We start from the raw sequence: 15,191 nt of genomic DNA, 5'->3' as shown, positions 1-15,191 counted from the left end.
ACAGGTGCAGAGACAGGCAGGATGGCGGCCATTTTAGGGACAGGCAGGGTGGCGGCCATTTTGGGAGCAGGCATGGTGGCGGCCATTTTATGATCAGTCATGGTGGTTGTTTTCTCAAACCCAGGTGCAGAAACAGGCATGATGTGGCTAGGCGTGTTGTGAATATTCACTGGAGGTGCATCCCCAACACCCACAGTGAATGGTGAACCACACAACAACAGAGCGTGATCGATATACTGTTCTAATGTCCAGTGTGGTGTATGGAGTGGCATGGAACGGGCAATGTCGCGATTTAATCCACAGTAAAAAATGTCCTTCAAAAATGAATCTTTAAAGTTCACCAGACCAGATAGTTCACAGAACTCTTCAACAAAATTCTCAATAGGTTTGTTACCTTGGCGAAGACCAACAAGACGATCCGCTGGAGTCATGCTGCTGGTGGGAAATTTCCAACCTCCGCTGGATTCCGGTTTAGGCTGATTAATCTGTAACGGGGCGTGCTTTGAAGAAAGCGAGTGAGAGGGTGAATCCATTTGCAAAAAGGTTTTATTAGAAAAATCCCAAAAAGGGCCAGCAAACATATCCAGTAAGGGTGATCCAAAAACGTAATCCAAAACAGGCACTAGGTCAAGGCAGGCAGAGTTCAATCAAAAATCCAAGTAAACAGGCACGGGTCAAACACAGGCAGATATACAGGCAGAATACAGATAACAAATAACAGATACAGAGTACAGGGAAACAGGTTGGTTGGGCTAAGCATTAATCAGCAGCTAACAGGTGAACAGGAAGTGACTTATATACAGACAGGAAGTGTGAACTGTGACATGGCATGATGAATATCAAAATAAAAGTCAGAACAGAGCAGGGTATCAAAATAAAAGTCCAAAATACAAAAATACACAGAACACAAGTAAACACAGAACAAAACCATTACATATAATAAGCAATGTTGCATGAAAGTAAATAAATTATCCACCCTTTATTATTTATAAATTGCAATTTAATACAGTAAAAATGGGTTAAAAATAACAATGTCCACCCCTGAAAGAGTGTGTATCTAAAGTGTAAAATGGCAAAAAAGTTAAAACAGAATACATAAGATCCCAGGTTAAAAAAAGGATGAATGTACTAAAACTACAGTTAGTATGTTGTAAAAGATATGCACTACAAATATACTAATAAAAAGTCTATAGTTCTTAGTACTTCAATGCACCTGAAAAGTATACAATACCAGCAATATTTAAATAGATTTCGATTGAAATAAATGGTGTCTCAAAATAGTGCAGTTAAGTATTAGATGTTTATCTTAAGAAGTGCTAAAGACTAATGTTTGATATATTAACTATAAAATTAATGCACAAAATAGTACATTTACCAAGCCTACTTAAAGTGTTACTTTTTCTAACATTTAACTCTTAACACCCCTGGACCTCACACATTTTAAACCCGGTCTGTGGCAATTGTGTATCAAAATTTGGTGATTTAAATTTAGATTCAAGTTTTCTAGATTCTAGTTTGAGAATCAGAACAAAATGTGGATGTTTTAACGCCAATTTAAAATGATCCTTTGTTTTCCGTAGGCACGTAAACAAAAGATCTTATTAAAGCAAATTGATTCATTCTTCATTTACATAGCATAAGTTTTATTTTAATAAGTAATAAACAAATTTAGATGTTTTATTTTTTCCAAACAAACACAATTTACATGATCACAGTTATTATTATAGTTTATGATATGGTCCTAATTATTTTGACAGATCATACAGATTGCTGGTCACCTTTTACCACCCCTGTTTCTACTTAAATACCATAGTTAGTTACTTCAATTGTTTTCAACCCTCTCTGGGCCTTTTCTTCTTTTTCTCAAATTCAGTTTAGAGTTCTGACATTGAGGCAGTATGTGAACTCTGTAAGCAAACTTTGCAGTTTACTAAGAAGGAAAATAAAAAAGTTTTGGTCCACTGTCTAAAACACAGAACCTTTTCTTTTTTAACTACATTTTTATTCCTTAAGTATTTTAACTCATTGTTTTTATTTGTTTCAGTTTCATTTCCAGACAAGGGCCACCCAGAGAGCTTATAAGTCCAACTCTCAAACAACAAATCAGTTGAAGAGCATTCCAGTGCATTCAGCTAAAGATGGATACATGTGAGTACTAATACAACAGTAGAGTTTTAATGTTTATTTCTCACAATAAAAATTGGCTTTACTTATATTTTTTCTTATTAAGGTACAATACTTGCAATTGTGGGTACAGGTGCAGGAGCAGGTAAATTCTGAAATAAAAAAATATTTTAAATATCATTTTAAGATTAAAAATATGTTTGCTCTAGGACCTTTAGATTTTGCTGCATTTATTGCTAACCACCTTTGACTTTAAAAGCTGATAAAGTTTGTAATGTTTGACCATACAGCTACACAGTCAATAATGTTGTCTTTATGAAAGCAGAGCTTATCAAGGAACAAATATTTTACACAATCACAAGTTGATTTGCAGTAATGTGTCTATGACTTGTGTCACACAATTGATTTGTGGTTTATAATAATAATATAGCTAAATTACTTAAGGCTTAATACATGTTTTATACTAGAACAACGATGACGAATACGAAGAAGCATCTGTACTGTACGTCTTTTATTGACTTATTGATGCTATTCAAATTATTGTTTACTTGGTTGTTCTCTATGCCACACCCTTTATTTAAATGAGTCATCCGTTAATTCATAGAAGGCACTGACTGCAGTCACATTGTATTTTTATCTGATATTTAAAAGAAAATTTCAAAGTTATTGGTCATCACAACTGTTAACAATTTTAAGATGTTTCTAATGCCATTTCATCTGAACCTGTAAATGAATAAAAGTATACCATCTTTTATGCAGTTGCTGCAGCTCCTCTTGTTTTAGGGGCTGTTGGTTTCACTGCAGCAGGAGTTACTGCAAGTTCTTATGCCGCCTCTATGATGTCAGCTGCAGCTGTTGCTAATGGTGGAGGGGTCGCAGCTGGATCTGTGGTAGCAGCTCTTCAAGCAGCAGGTGAGCTAAATTTCAGTGCCTGATCTTTATTGATTGAAGTGTTAACAGTGTTATCTTTAAAATTTTCAAAGTGGCTAAAGTATTTTTATTTATATTTGCATTTATTTAAACTGACTCTGTATAAAGAAATGATCACATTGCTTGTTTTGATTGTCATTTCTTGTCTTCAGGTGCTGCTGGAATCCCTGCCGCAGCTAATGCTGTTATAGGGACTGCAGGGGGCGCTGCAGGTGCAGCTTTGAGTTACTTTTGGAGTTAATCAGTCACAGGTGAATTCCTAATACACTTAGACTGTTGAATAGTTTTTTTTACCTTATTATAGATATTGATTACTTCAGACTAATCATTTGTTAATACATTAAGAATGGCTTTTACAGGACATATTTCAGATATCTAATGGTGAAATGTCTTTGTGTTGCCTTAGTTATAAAAATGTGATAAAAGAGTTTTAGACAACTGATGCTTTTAGCAAATTAACTATAAATTATTTTTTGTCATTAGGTGCTCTACTGATATCTCTGTCATTTGAAATCATCATATGCTATGGAGGTTGCTGTGGGGACAATTGCCGACATTGTTGTCAGCAATTAGACTTTCCTATCTGTCCTGCAATGCCTGTTTATATATACATAAAGCTTTTCATGATCTCACTATTACTGTATTTCAACATTTCTGGTCAATATTGTCAATATAGGTATATGAACTCTGACCATTATAATGATTATAATGATTAATAATACATTAGTAATGGCATTGTTCATGTTCTGTATTTTCTATTTTGATCATTTGTTCTAACACATTACTAAGCAATATGTCTCCAAATAAATTAAATGAGAGCACAGCAGGCAACTTTTAGCTGCAGCAATGTTAGAATCAAAACAAGGAATCAGAAATGAATGCAGTTTTTAAATTGCATAATAATAATAAACTTTAATATAACATATTTGGGAGTGTTGTATTTTTTCAAGTATCATTTTGTGTTGTGTTATAGTAATTCTGAAAAATAAACTTTAAACAAACTCCTGAAAGACAAATGTTATGCCACGCTACTTCTCTGATAGCTGAAAATCTGCAGTATGCAAAATAGAAATGTTTTCATGTGCAATGTTTAGTACAAAACAAAATTTTAAATTGTGTAATATAATTAACATTTTCCCTTTCCAACACTCTCAGAAAGAAGGTATAAGAGAAAAGTGTCATTTTCAAAAAGTATGTTGACGTTAGCACAATTTTCTTACTTTTTGGCTTAAAAAGTAATACATTTGCACTTTACATTATAAAATACAACTTTGTTAGGTATGAATGTTAAAAATGATTATTTTGCACAAAATAGAGGAGACAATATTGTGTCTTTTGACACTTTTGCTGACGTGCTATGTGGAGCTAACCCTGAGATTTAGCCAACATTATAGCACACATGTCAGTTTGGGGCAAGCATTCATGCATTGTGTGCAACATTATTTGTCTCCCTCTTCGTGTTTTGTCCACTTTCCCGGTAGCTAAAAAACTCTTAAGCCTCAAAAGTCCTCGTCCGTGCTCCTAACAATTATGACCTTAAGACCTCTTTTAAGGGTTAAGATGCTTTCTGAATTACTTTTTTCTTTACTAGAATTTTTTCTTTAATTTTAAAAGTAAACAACCACATTTCTAAGAATTTTCTTAGAATTGCATCACTAGGAGCTACTTTTTGCATTAAGATTCTTTATGAATACGGGCCATGGACTTTGCCGTGGATTTTGCCCACGCACACTTTACGATCAAATCTGTGCGTACGTACGCACTCTTTATAAATGAGGCCCCTGGTTAACTGATACCTGGGTTATCTGTTTCACGTTTCACACTGTTCGTACTTAACCAGGGTTTAAGAGATAACATAATCTGGGACCGTATGTATAAAGTCGCTCAGAGTAAAATTTTAGTCTTAAGTGTGTCAAAATTCTAAGAATGACGTCATTTTACTTTTATTCCTAGACTTAAGAATAAGTTTGATTTATAAAGCCTTCTAAGTGTTAAGACTAGGTCTCAGCTCCTAAATTATTTAAGGGCCTTTTTACACCTGGGGCCATATTCACAAAGAATTTTATCTTACCACTAAGAGTACTCCTAAATCGCACTAAAAGATTTTAGCTAGGAGTTTTCTCCTAAAAGTTATTCACAACGCCTTTCAGACCTACTTTTAGTAAGGAAAAATGATTACTCCTAAAACTAAGAGTGAGTCTTCGTTGCTACGGATGACGTCAATTCTCATGCACGAGCTGACTCGCAATGATCATATTGACCACGGTGATTGGTTGTTAGATGACAGGGCTGTCATGCGGAACATAACACAGACGCACCAAATCAATTACAACATCAAAATATGTCTGTGTCCTACACAAAATAATAATAGTAATGCCATCGAAATGCATATATAAAAGAAAAGTCGTGAATGAAATTAAATTATATCAAGGTAGCCTAATACCCAAATGAAAACAGACAATTGCCTAATAATAAAAAAAGACATTGCATTAACACTTGCTTAATTAATTTACATCCTATTAGCCTAAATAGACTACTTAAAGCAATGAAATGTTGCCCATATTGAAGAAGCCTAATGTAATAAATAAATGTGGATTATGAACTCGCCAAAACTGAAAAGAAAGCCCAACTGGATGCAGGATCAGTTACTGCTGCTGTCCCAGTTGGTGCTGGAAAAAAGAAACATAATAAAAGGGAAATTCGGCACTGAGATATCAAGCAAAACTAAGCGTGAGACGTGGGAGACCAACCCTATCCCAGATAGCAGACAAACAGTGAATCAACATTGAAATTATGTTAATCCATCAACCAAATTATCATTGAATCAACATTGAAATTTTACATTGATTTTTCATCAGGTTTGCACCCTGGAATAATGTTATTTCAATGGTGCAAAATCAATCAAAATGGTTAAAAAACCAATCTTTCTTCAACAGAAATTCAATCACCAACCCTATCCCAGATAGCAGACCAACAGTGAATCAACATAGAATTGATGTTGATGCCATTAACCAAATTATCATTGAAACAATGTTGACTTACTTTGTGCTTCCTGCTCTGCTCCTGTTCGGACGCTTTTGCTTACTGCTCTGCGCTTTGCTCTATCGCTTTTTATATTTTATCTTATAATTTTAACTTCAGCAAATCAGCATAGTGCTCAAACAACAAAGCTTGACATCAACGATAATTTACAAACTTTCGGGACTGGAGGATTACAAAAAAGTGGAATTTTTCATCCGTCTAGCCTCCCACCGCCATCAGCTTACATTCCAGAAGGAAAAACACAGCTGCCTTCATTCAAAAGGATAAGAAAAAGAAATGCCTCATCAACAATCTACTTGCTGCACAAACTGCCACAGACTTTTACAAAGGATTGCTATTCTTGAAACAAAGTTACTTACAGGACTACCAAACCAGACGGAACACACAGAGCTTCGTCATCATGGACGCCCTCAGCATACAGCCGGTGAGTCCCATAAATCTAATGATCAACACACTAATCAATGGTACAAACAGGGAGCAAGACCCAAAATCACTCGAGAAATCAGACTGTCACGAGCATCACATTTTGCCGCAATTGCTTCCTCCACCCCAGATACAGCTAGGACAAGGATTGCAAACACTGACTTTCTACCACCACCTATACATCTTGAGAACAGATTTGAAGTATTAATGAATATGAGTGAGGAATCCCCAAATGTGATAAATGAGACTGAACACCGATCAAATCAGCCAGCAGCTAACACTGATGCTAACTGCCGCTCAAGATCAAGCAGACAGCGGCACTCAGCGCAGAGCGCATCCGAGCCCAGAACTCTGATACTGGGGGACTCAATTATCAGAAACTTGATCAATAGGGACTCAACTACATGCTGCCTTCCACAAGCAACCGTTTCTGATGTAAACAGGGAACTTCAGAACATTCTGATGAAACATAAGACTGTAAATCGAGTTGTCATTCATGTGGGGAAGAATGATATTCACAAAGAGCAATCTGAACTCCTTAAGAGGGATTTCAACAAACTTTTTGAAACACTCAGAACAGTGAAAGTTCAGCCGTTCATCAGTGGACCACTTCCAGCAAGAGGAACAAATAGGTTTTCACGGTTGCTTGGACTTAATACATGGCTGCAAAAAACCTGCAACATAAAAGGACTGAACTTTATAAACAACTTCAATCTTTTCTGGAGTCAGAGACAACTATTTAAACAGGATGGCATCCACCCAAACAGACTGGGTGCAAGAGTGCTAAAGGACAATATCTATTTCTCCCTTCATCATCCTTCAGCAGTGTGTGCCAATCCACTCAACCTGAATGGCACACACACACCTGGACAGAGTATGAATGACCACAGGACTTCTCTCCAGCACCTGAATGGACATGATGTTGACATATCCCACAAGGACAGAGATAACACCACGCAGCCACAACAACCACTGCTCATGGACACAATCTCAGCTGAGCCCTGCCTACAGAGCTCACCACAGTCAGACTGTGTCAGATTAGAACGGCTCCAAGATTCAGCACCCAAGGACGACTTTCTGGAAAACAGCCAGGGAAACCAGGACAACATATCACAGCCTCCGGTCACATCAGAACAACAGGACTCCTCACTAGATATGTCATTCCTCTCTCCAGCATCCCCGCTTTTGACCTTCTCTGGAAAAATGGAGGAACTGGTTTATGCTGGAACTAAACTATCCCACTCTATTGCTGCAAGCCCCCAGATTTCAACCAGAAAACAGCAAGCCCCAAAACCACCAAAGCCAGTGGGCCCAGTTCCCCCTCCTCGTCCTGTGAGAGCTCTTCGGTCTCTGACACAACGCCAAGGCACACACCCTCCTCCATCTACTGTAGGTGAACCAAAAACAACTGATAACGGCTCTCAGTGATGTGTGTCGGGTTCCTGCTATGAAAATACTAATACTTTTATCAAATGTTTACAAAAGCAGGAACTCAGTGTGCCTATATCTTTCTCTATTTCTGTTTTAGTACATGATAGAAAGTGTAAGGCTAGATCAAATCGTGTGGCAAATCAATCTAATCTGCTGCCTGTGACTTGTCAAACTAAGATCTCTGTTAGGGAAAAAAATTGTACTGTTAAGTTAGCACTTTTAAATATCTGTTCACTTAGAAACAAATCACTTCTAGTCAGCGACTTAATAGCCACGAACAACCTGGATTTTATGTTTCTAAATGAAACATGGCTAGAAGAAAGCTACAGTGCAACAGTCCTTAATGAAACAGCCCCTCCTAACTTTACTTATATGAGTTTTTGCAGAACTGATAGGAGAGGGGGAGGTCTAGCTGCTCTTTTTAAAGATGTCTATCAATGTAAGCAAGTGTCATTTGGGAATTACCCGTCTTTTGAACATCTAGGTATTGTGTTGAAAGGTACCCCACGCATTCTACTGATCATTATTTACAGGCCCCCAAAATACTCTCCAGCATTTGTTGAGGACTTTACAGAACTGTTATCAATGATTTCCTCAGAGTTTGACTGTTTTGCTATTGCTGGAGATTTTAACATTCACATAGATAAGCCAGAAAGCATTATGACAAAAGATGTCACAGCTGTTTTAAATACTTTTGATCTGACTCAACATGTACATGGACCCACACACAATCGTGGACACACTCTAGATTTAATTATCAGTAAGGGTGTAAACATTTCATCAATTGTTATTAAGGATGTAGCACTGTCTGATCATTTCTGTATTTTCTTTGATATAATAATCTCTCCTACTATTGAAACTAAATCTGTGTCTGTCAAAAAGAGATGCTTAAATGAGAACACCAGTGTGCTATTTATGAAGGCTATATCTTTAACACCAAGCATATCTGCAGTCTCTGTTGATTTTCTCCTTGATTCCTTTAATTTGAAAGTTAAGAGTGCAATCGATGATATTGCTCCTGTAAAAGTCAGGAAGAAGAATAGCAGGCAAAAATCACCTTGGAGAAACTCAACAGAGGTGCAGAATATGAAGAGACCATGCAGAAAAGCTGAGCGCATGTGGCGGAAGACAAAACTTGTAGTCCATTATAAAATCTATAAAGACAGCCTTCGTGCTTTCAGTGTGGAACTAGGCAAAGCTAGACAGACTTTCTTTTCAAATATTATAAACAAAAACATAAATAACACACGCACTCTTTTTGCTACTATAGAGAGACTAACAACCCCCCCAAGTCACATTCCAAGTGAAATGCTCTCAGACAGCAAATGTAGTGAGTTTGCTAACTTCTTCTCTGAGAAAATCAATAATATAAGAAAGGTGATCAGCACATCCTTGAGCTGCGCCGGGGTCAGACAAATCAGACCACAACATCAGAAAGTAGTTACGATGTCTGACTTCGAAGCAGTTGATGGTAACATTTTGGAAGAAATAGTACAGCATCTTAAAACATCAACCTGCGCCCTTGACACACTCCCAACATCTTTTTTCAAAAGTGTCTTTAACTGTTTAAAAGCAGATCTCCTAAAAGTGGTAAATTCATCACTTAACTCTGGCACTTTTCCAAAGTCCCTTAAAACTGCAGTTGTTAAGCCCCTCCTGAAAAAGAGCAACCTAGATAACACTGTATTGAGCAACTACAGACCTATCTCAAATCTTCCTTTCATAGGCAAGATCATTGAAAAAGTTGTTTTCAATCAGCTGAACAAATTCTTAATTTCTAATGGTTACTTTGACATTTTTCAATCTGGTTTCAGACCACACCACAGTACAGAGACAGCGCTCATAAAGATAATAAATGATATTCGCCTCAATACAGACACAGGCAAACTATCAGTGCTGGTGCTACTCGACCTCAGTGCTGCTTTTGACACTGTCGATCACAACATACTTCTTGACAGGCTGGAAAACTGGGTCGGGCTTTCTGGGGTGGTCCTGAAATGGTTCAAGTCATACTTAGAAGGGAGAGGTTATTATGTAAGTATAGGTGGCCATAAATCTGAGTGGACATCCATGACATGCGGAGTCCCGCAAGGCTCAATTCTTGCGCCACTCCTGTTCAACCTGTATATGCTCCCACTAAGCCAAATAATGAGAGAGAACCAAATTGCCTATCACAGTTATGCAGACGACACCCAGATATACTTAGCTCTATCCCCTAATGACTATAGCCCCATTGACTCCCTGTGCAAATGCATTGATGAAGTTAACAGTTGGATGTGCCAAAACTTTCTTCAGTTAAACAAAGAGAAAACTGAAGTCATTGCGTTTGGAAACAAAGATGAAGTTCTCAAGGTGAATGCATACCTTGACGCTAGGGGTCAAACAACTAAAAATCAAGTCAGGAATCTTGGTGTGATTCTGGAGTCTGACCTCAGTTTCAGTAGTCATGTCAAAGCAATAACTAAATCAGCATACTATCATCTCAAAAATATTGCAAGAATTAGATGCTTTGTTTCCAGACAAGACTTAGAGAAACTTGTGCATGCTTTCATCACCAGCAGGGTGGATTATTGTAATGGCCTCCTCACTGGCCTTCCCAAAAAGACCATAAGACAGCTCCAGCTCATTCAGAATGCTGCTGCCAGGATTCTGAGCAGAACCAGAAAATATGAACACATCACACCAGTCCTCAGGTCGCTACACTGGCTACCAGTTACATTTAGGATTGATTTTAAAGTATTATTAATGGCATATAAATCACTCAGTGGACTAGGACCTCAATACATTGCTAATATGCTCATTGAATACAAACCTATCAGATCACTCAGATCATTAGGATCACATCAGCTGGAAATACCAAGGGTTTACTCAAAGCAAGGAGAGTCAGCTTTTAGCTATTATGCCAGTCGCATCTGGAACCAGCTTCCAGAAGAGATCAGATGTGCTCCAACAGTAGCCACATTCAAATCCAGACTCAAAACACATCTGTTTAGCTATGCATTTACTGAATGAGCACTATGCTGCGTCCGAACTGATTGCACTATATTATATATGCACTATTTTAATTATGTTCTATTTCTCTTGTTTTTATTCATATTTTTAATTGTTTTATACTTTTATTCCTGTTTTATTCTTTTTCACACATTTAAACAGTTTTTATTTAAATCACATTTATTTTTTATTTTAATTGATGTTTTAAATTCATGTATCTTTGATTTTTGTTTTCTCATTTCTATGTAAAGCACTTTGAATGACCTTTGTGTATGAAATGTGCTATACAAATAAACTTGCCTTGCCTTGCCTTGCCTTGCCTTGCATGGTTTACGTTAGGTGGGCTATTATTTGTCAGTTGTGGGTAATCATTGTAATATCACTTCATTGACCTAGGCCTAGTTAGTGCTAAGTGTACAAATTGTAAAATAAATGTTATTCTTATTATTATATTTATTCATTTTATAAATTATTTATATAATGCAATATTTTTTAAGGCCTGTAGTGGTCGACCGATATGTTTTTTTATGGATGAAGCCGATAATGATATTAATAAGGTTTTTTGGCCGATATGAGGTTGATATAACACAATTGTTATAACAGTAAATAAGAGACAAACAGAAAACTGGTAAACTAAAAAAAACATTTGTTGTACATATAACATTTATAAATATACCCTTGTAAGCAAAATCAGGAGGACGTTGAAGATCTCAATCAAAAAGTAGTTTATTCAGTCGAAGCAGTAGCTTCGCGTCGTGCCGCATAACCACCTTGGGTATGCATTGTTTTCTTATAATTCAACGACCCATCGTGAATTATTCCTCACATAATGATTGGTCATGTTACTGTCTGTCAGACTTTGGCTTAACACTGAGTGTCTTTTCATTACAAACAACAAATTTAAGTAATAGAGAAATTTACTGGCCGATTGAAATATTTCTTATATATTAAGATTTGTTCACCACATCAAAATACTTGTTGCTTCTTTCTAAGAGTTTTGATGTTGTGTTGATATCTTTGTTAATGACTGAGATAGACAAATATAACAGAAAAGGATCATTGGTCAAAATGTGAACTGTAAGCAGTCTGTCACAAGTATAATTACTGCAATAAAATAATACGGTTGTGTATTGCAGTCAGTGTCCTCTATGAAATTTTTGAGTCAATTAAAAATAAAGGAGGTGTGGGACAGGATTTGCTAACCCATCCAACAGGTATTTCTTTAAATTCATCTTACTTATTCAAGGATCAAGCATTTATAGCCTAAAGCACCTTATTAATATTATACAACACATTTCAATTGTCAATGACAACACATTATTGTTTGTGTTCTTTTAAACACGACAACAAATCATAAATAGTGTATATAGAGGGTATGCATTGACATCACTTTTCACGTGACAGTTCGCCCTATTGAGTGGCAAAACATTTAACAAAATGGCTGGCTGTTCTAGCGGCAGTCACAAAAATGTCAGTAACTGACAATTATCTGCAAAAATTTAATTTAGTTGGACTTGATAGTAACCCTAGCAACTTGTCAACCCACCTGTGGTCAGTCAAATGATCCATTTACTTCTCCTTTCGGTGTTTTTTTGCAGTCTGTAAAATGATAGCTCAGAATTCTTGTTAAATATGTTAGTACTATCACACAACAGCTTTTTCCCATTCAGCGTTTTCCCATGTTTTTGCTGATTTCACACTGTAACAAAATATGTCACTCTGTCTATAGAGGGTACGTGACGTCACCTTCAGCGAATGTGACTGGGTTACGCCCACTGAGTGGCAAAAAGCCTGAGCAACAGCATTAGCATTGCGTGAAAAACGCGTCTACAATGGGAAAAGTAGTTGCGTGATCGACAGTACTAATAGATTCAACAAAAATCTGGAGTGGTCTTTTTCCAGACTGCAAAAAAAAAAAACTCAAAGGAGAAGTAAATCAGTAGCAGTAGCCATATCATGTCAAATTTTGGGATAAAAAAATCCTATAAAAATACACCAATGAATACTCTTATTCTGTGTAATTGCTAAGTTTGGTAAAAACATCCATTATGATGAGCCTTGTGCATGTTCTACAAAGGTGGGATGGTTTAAACATAAATTCTATCCACTGATGTCCTCTGTGGAAGGCCATAAAGTGCTATTTTGCCCTTGCATCTCAAGAAACAGCGTCTTCTCGAGATATTTAATTGCTTAAAGCAACACTATGTAGTTTCCATGTAAAATTGACTTACAGCTCCCCAATGTGGTTGAAATGCGCAACAGTGCCTGGTTTCAGACACTCTTCTGCAGGCAGGGGGAGGGGCGGGGCTGTGTGCTCTACCCTCCACCGCCACTTTCAGAGTGTGCTTGTACCAGCAAGGAGGCTGCTCAGGTTGCAGCAACAGTACAATTTGTCCAGTAAAAAGTTGTTCTATCACTGAAATAATTTTAGAGACATTATTTAAAGGTAAAGAAACTACATAGTGTTGCTTTAAACGATTAAACAAGAGTTTACAAACACACTCGAAACAGGGACTCCCAACCTCCGCCATTTCCCTTCCCTTCGGTACTCTCCACCCCCATTTTTGAGGGCATACCCAAGCAAATCAGAGAGGGCTGAACTATAATAATGTTGGTCTTGTCTACGTCACCAATCCCAGGAAGTAAACTGTTGCCTACAATCCGGGTGTTTTTTGTAGTCCTAGAAAGTTGGAGACGATAACTCACGTCATCGTTTTCTTTGAGGTATGTACTAATATCGTTACTGATACACACTTACACACAAAAGGATGTTTAAAAACGTGATTCTTATAATAGGTGCTCTTTAAAATTATCCTTTGTTGTTAATTGGAATTGATTAAACAAAAATGTTTAAGGCGGCAACGTTTTTTTACAGTGCATTAATGACAAATTATGTTTTAACTGCAAGATCACATCCTCAAAAAGTAATTGTGAGAGAAAGAACATCATAGAAAACTATAAACGACCCATAAGTCTAAAAAGTTACCTGCCATTATTTAAAGGCCCTGGGGCCTTATTTATAAAACTTTGCATAGATAATGCAGATTTTGCGTATACGCACAAAAGTTTTCAGATTTATAAAACCATGTTTACACCAGAAATGTATACGTGCATCTCCACCTCATCTCCTCCCTGAAAGGCTGAGTGTAACGTCTAATTTTACTATGCATAATGTCATTTGCATAACATTTCAATATTCACTTTCCATTCGCGTGATTGTAGAAAATAGGGAAAATGCATTAAGACTGTGATATAAGTTTCGATATTAGATTGTAATGTTTTCACATAATTAAACATTATAAAGACAATATGGGGCATATACATAAGGCATTTAGACAGTGATATTAAAAGACAACATTTAGTGTGTAAACATTGACCATGCAGAAGGCTATGTTATTTCATTCGGTTTAGGAGGTAGCATTTAACAAAGTCATGCTGAAAACATTCATAGGAGCACATAACAAAGTTCTTGTTTATATAGCCTAATATTGCTTATTAAAATGATTATTATAATTTTATAATAAGCAATGTTGCATGAAAGTAAATAAATTATCCACCCTTTATTATTTATAAATTGCAATTTAATACAGTAAAAATGGGTTAAAAATAACAATGTCCACCCCTGAAAGAGTGTTTATCTAAAGTGTAAAATGGCAAAAAAGTTAAAACAGAATACATAAAATCCCAGGTAAAAAAAAGGATGAATGTACTAAAACTACAGTTAAATAAGTATGTTGCAAAAGATATGCACTACAAATATACTAATAAAAAGTATATAGTTCTTCAGTAGTACTTCAATGCACTTGAAAAGTATACAATACCAGCAATATTTAAATAGATTTCGATTGAAATAAATGGTGTCTCAAAATAGTGCAGTTATGTATTAGATGTTTATCTTAAGAAGTGCCAAAGACTAATGTTTGATATATTAACTACAAAATTAATGCACAAAATAGTACATTTACCAAGTTTAGCCTACTTAAAGTGTTACTTTTTCTAACATTTAACTCTTAACACCCCTGGACCTCACACATTTTAAACCCGGTCTGCGACAATTGTGTATCAAAATTTGGTGATTTAAATTTAGATTCAAGTTTTCTAGATTCTAGTTTGAGAATCAGAACAAAATGTGGATGTTTTAACGCCAATTTAAAATGATCCTTTGTTTTCTGTAGGCACGTAAACAAAAGATCTTATCAAAGCAAATTGATTCATTCTTCATTTACATAGCATAAGTTTGATTTTAATAA

At 36.3% G+C, this 15,191-nt stretch overlaps 1 protein-coding gene across 2 annotated transcripts; it reads left to right on the top strand.

Moving 5' to 3' along the window:
- Positions 1–2,029: 2,029 nt before the first annotated feature.
- LOC129415514 (interferon alpha-inducible protein 27, mitochondrial-like) lies at positions 2,030–3,979 on the top strand. Of its 2 annotated transcripts, XM_055169510.2 has the most exons (5): positions 2,035–2,148; positions 2,231–2,269; positions 2,884–3,036; positions 3,207–3,305; positions 3,538–3,979. In XM_055169510.2, exons 1-4 carry the CDS (start codon positions 2,139–2,141, stop codon positions 3,293–3,295), a joined length of 291 nt encoding a protein of 96 aa, XP_055025485.1. In that variant the 5' UTR covers positions 2,035–2,138; the 3' UTR covers positions 3,296–3,305; positions 3,538–3,979. The 2 variants fall into 2 exon arrangements, with proteins under 2 accessions (XP_073729586.1, XP_055025485.1); XM_073873485.1 differs by lacking the exon at positions 2,231–2,269 and having other exon boundaries at positions 2,030–2,148.
- Positions 3,980–15,191: the final 11,212 nt, after the last annotated feature.

Source organism: Misgurnus anguillicaudatus, chromosome 11 (assembly GCF_027580225.2).
Source record: "Misgurnus anguillicaudatus chromosome 11, ASM2758022v2, whole genome shotgun sequence".
NCBI lineage: Eukaryota > Metazoa > Chordata > Actinopteri > Cypriniformes > Cobitidae > Misgurnus > Misgurnus anguillicaudatus.
The sequence above is the reverse complement of the archived record's forward strand: the minus strand, read 5'-3'. Positions and strand labels throughout refer to the sequence as shown.

Coding starts and splice junctions, on each gene's coding strand:
- LOC129415514 (XM_055169510.2), top strand. Junction 2,270..2,883: donor GGGTACAGGTGCAGGAGCAG/GTAAATTCTGAA, acceptor TCTTTTATGCAG/TTGCTGCAGCTCCTCTTGTT. Junction 3,037..3,206: donor AGCAGCTCTTCAAGCAGCAG/GTGAGCTAAATT, acceptor TCTTGTCTTCAG/GTGCTGCTGGAATCCCTGCC.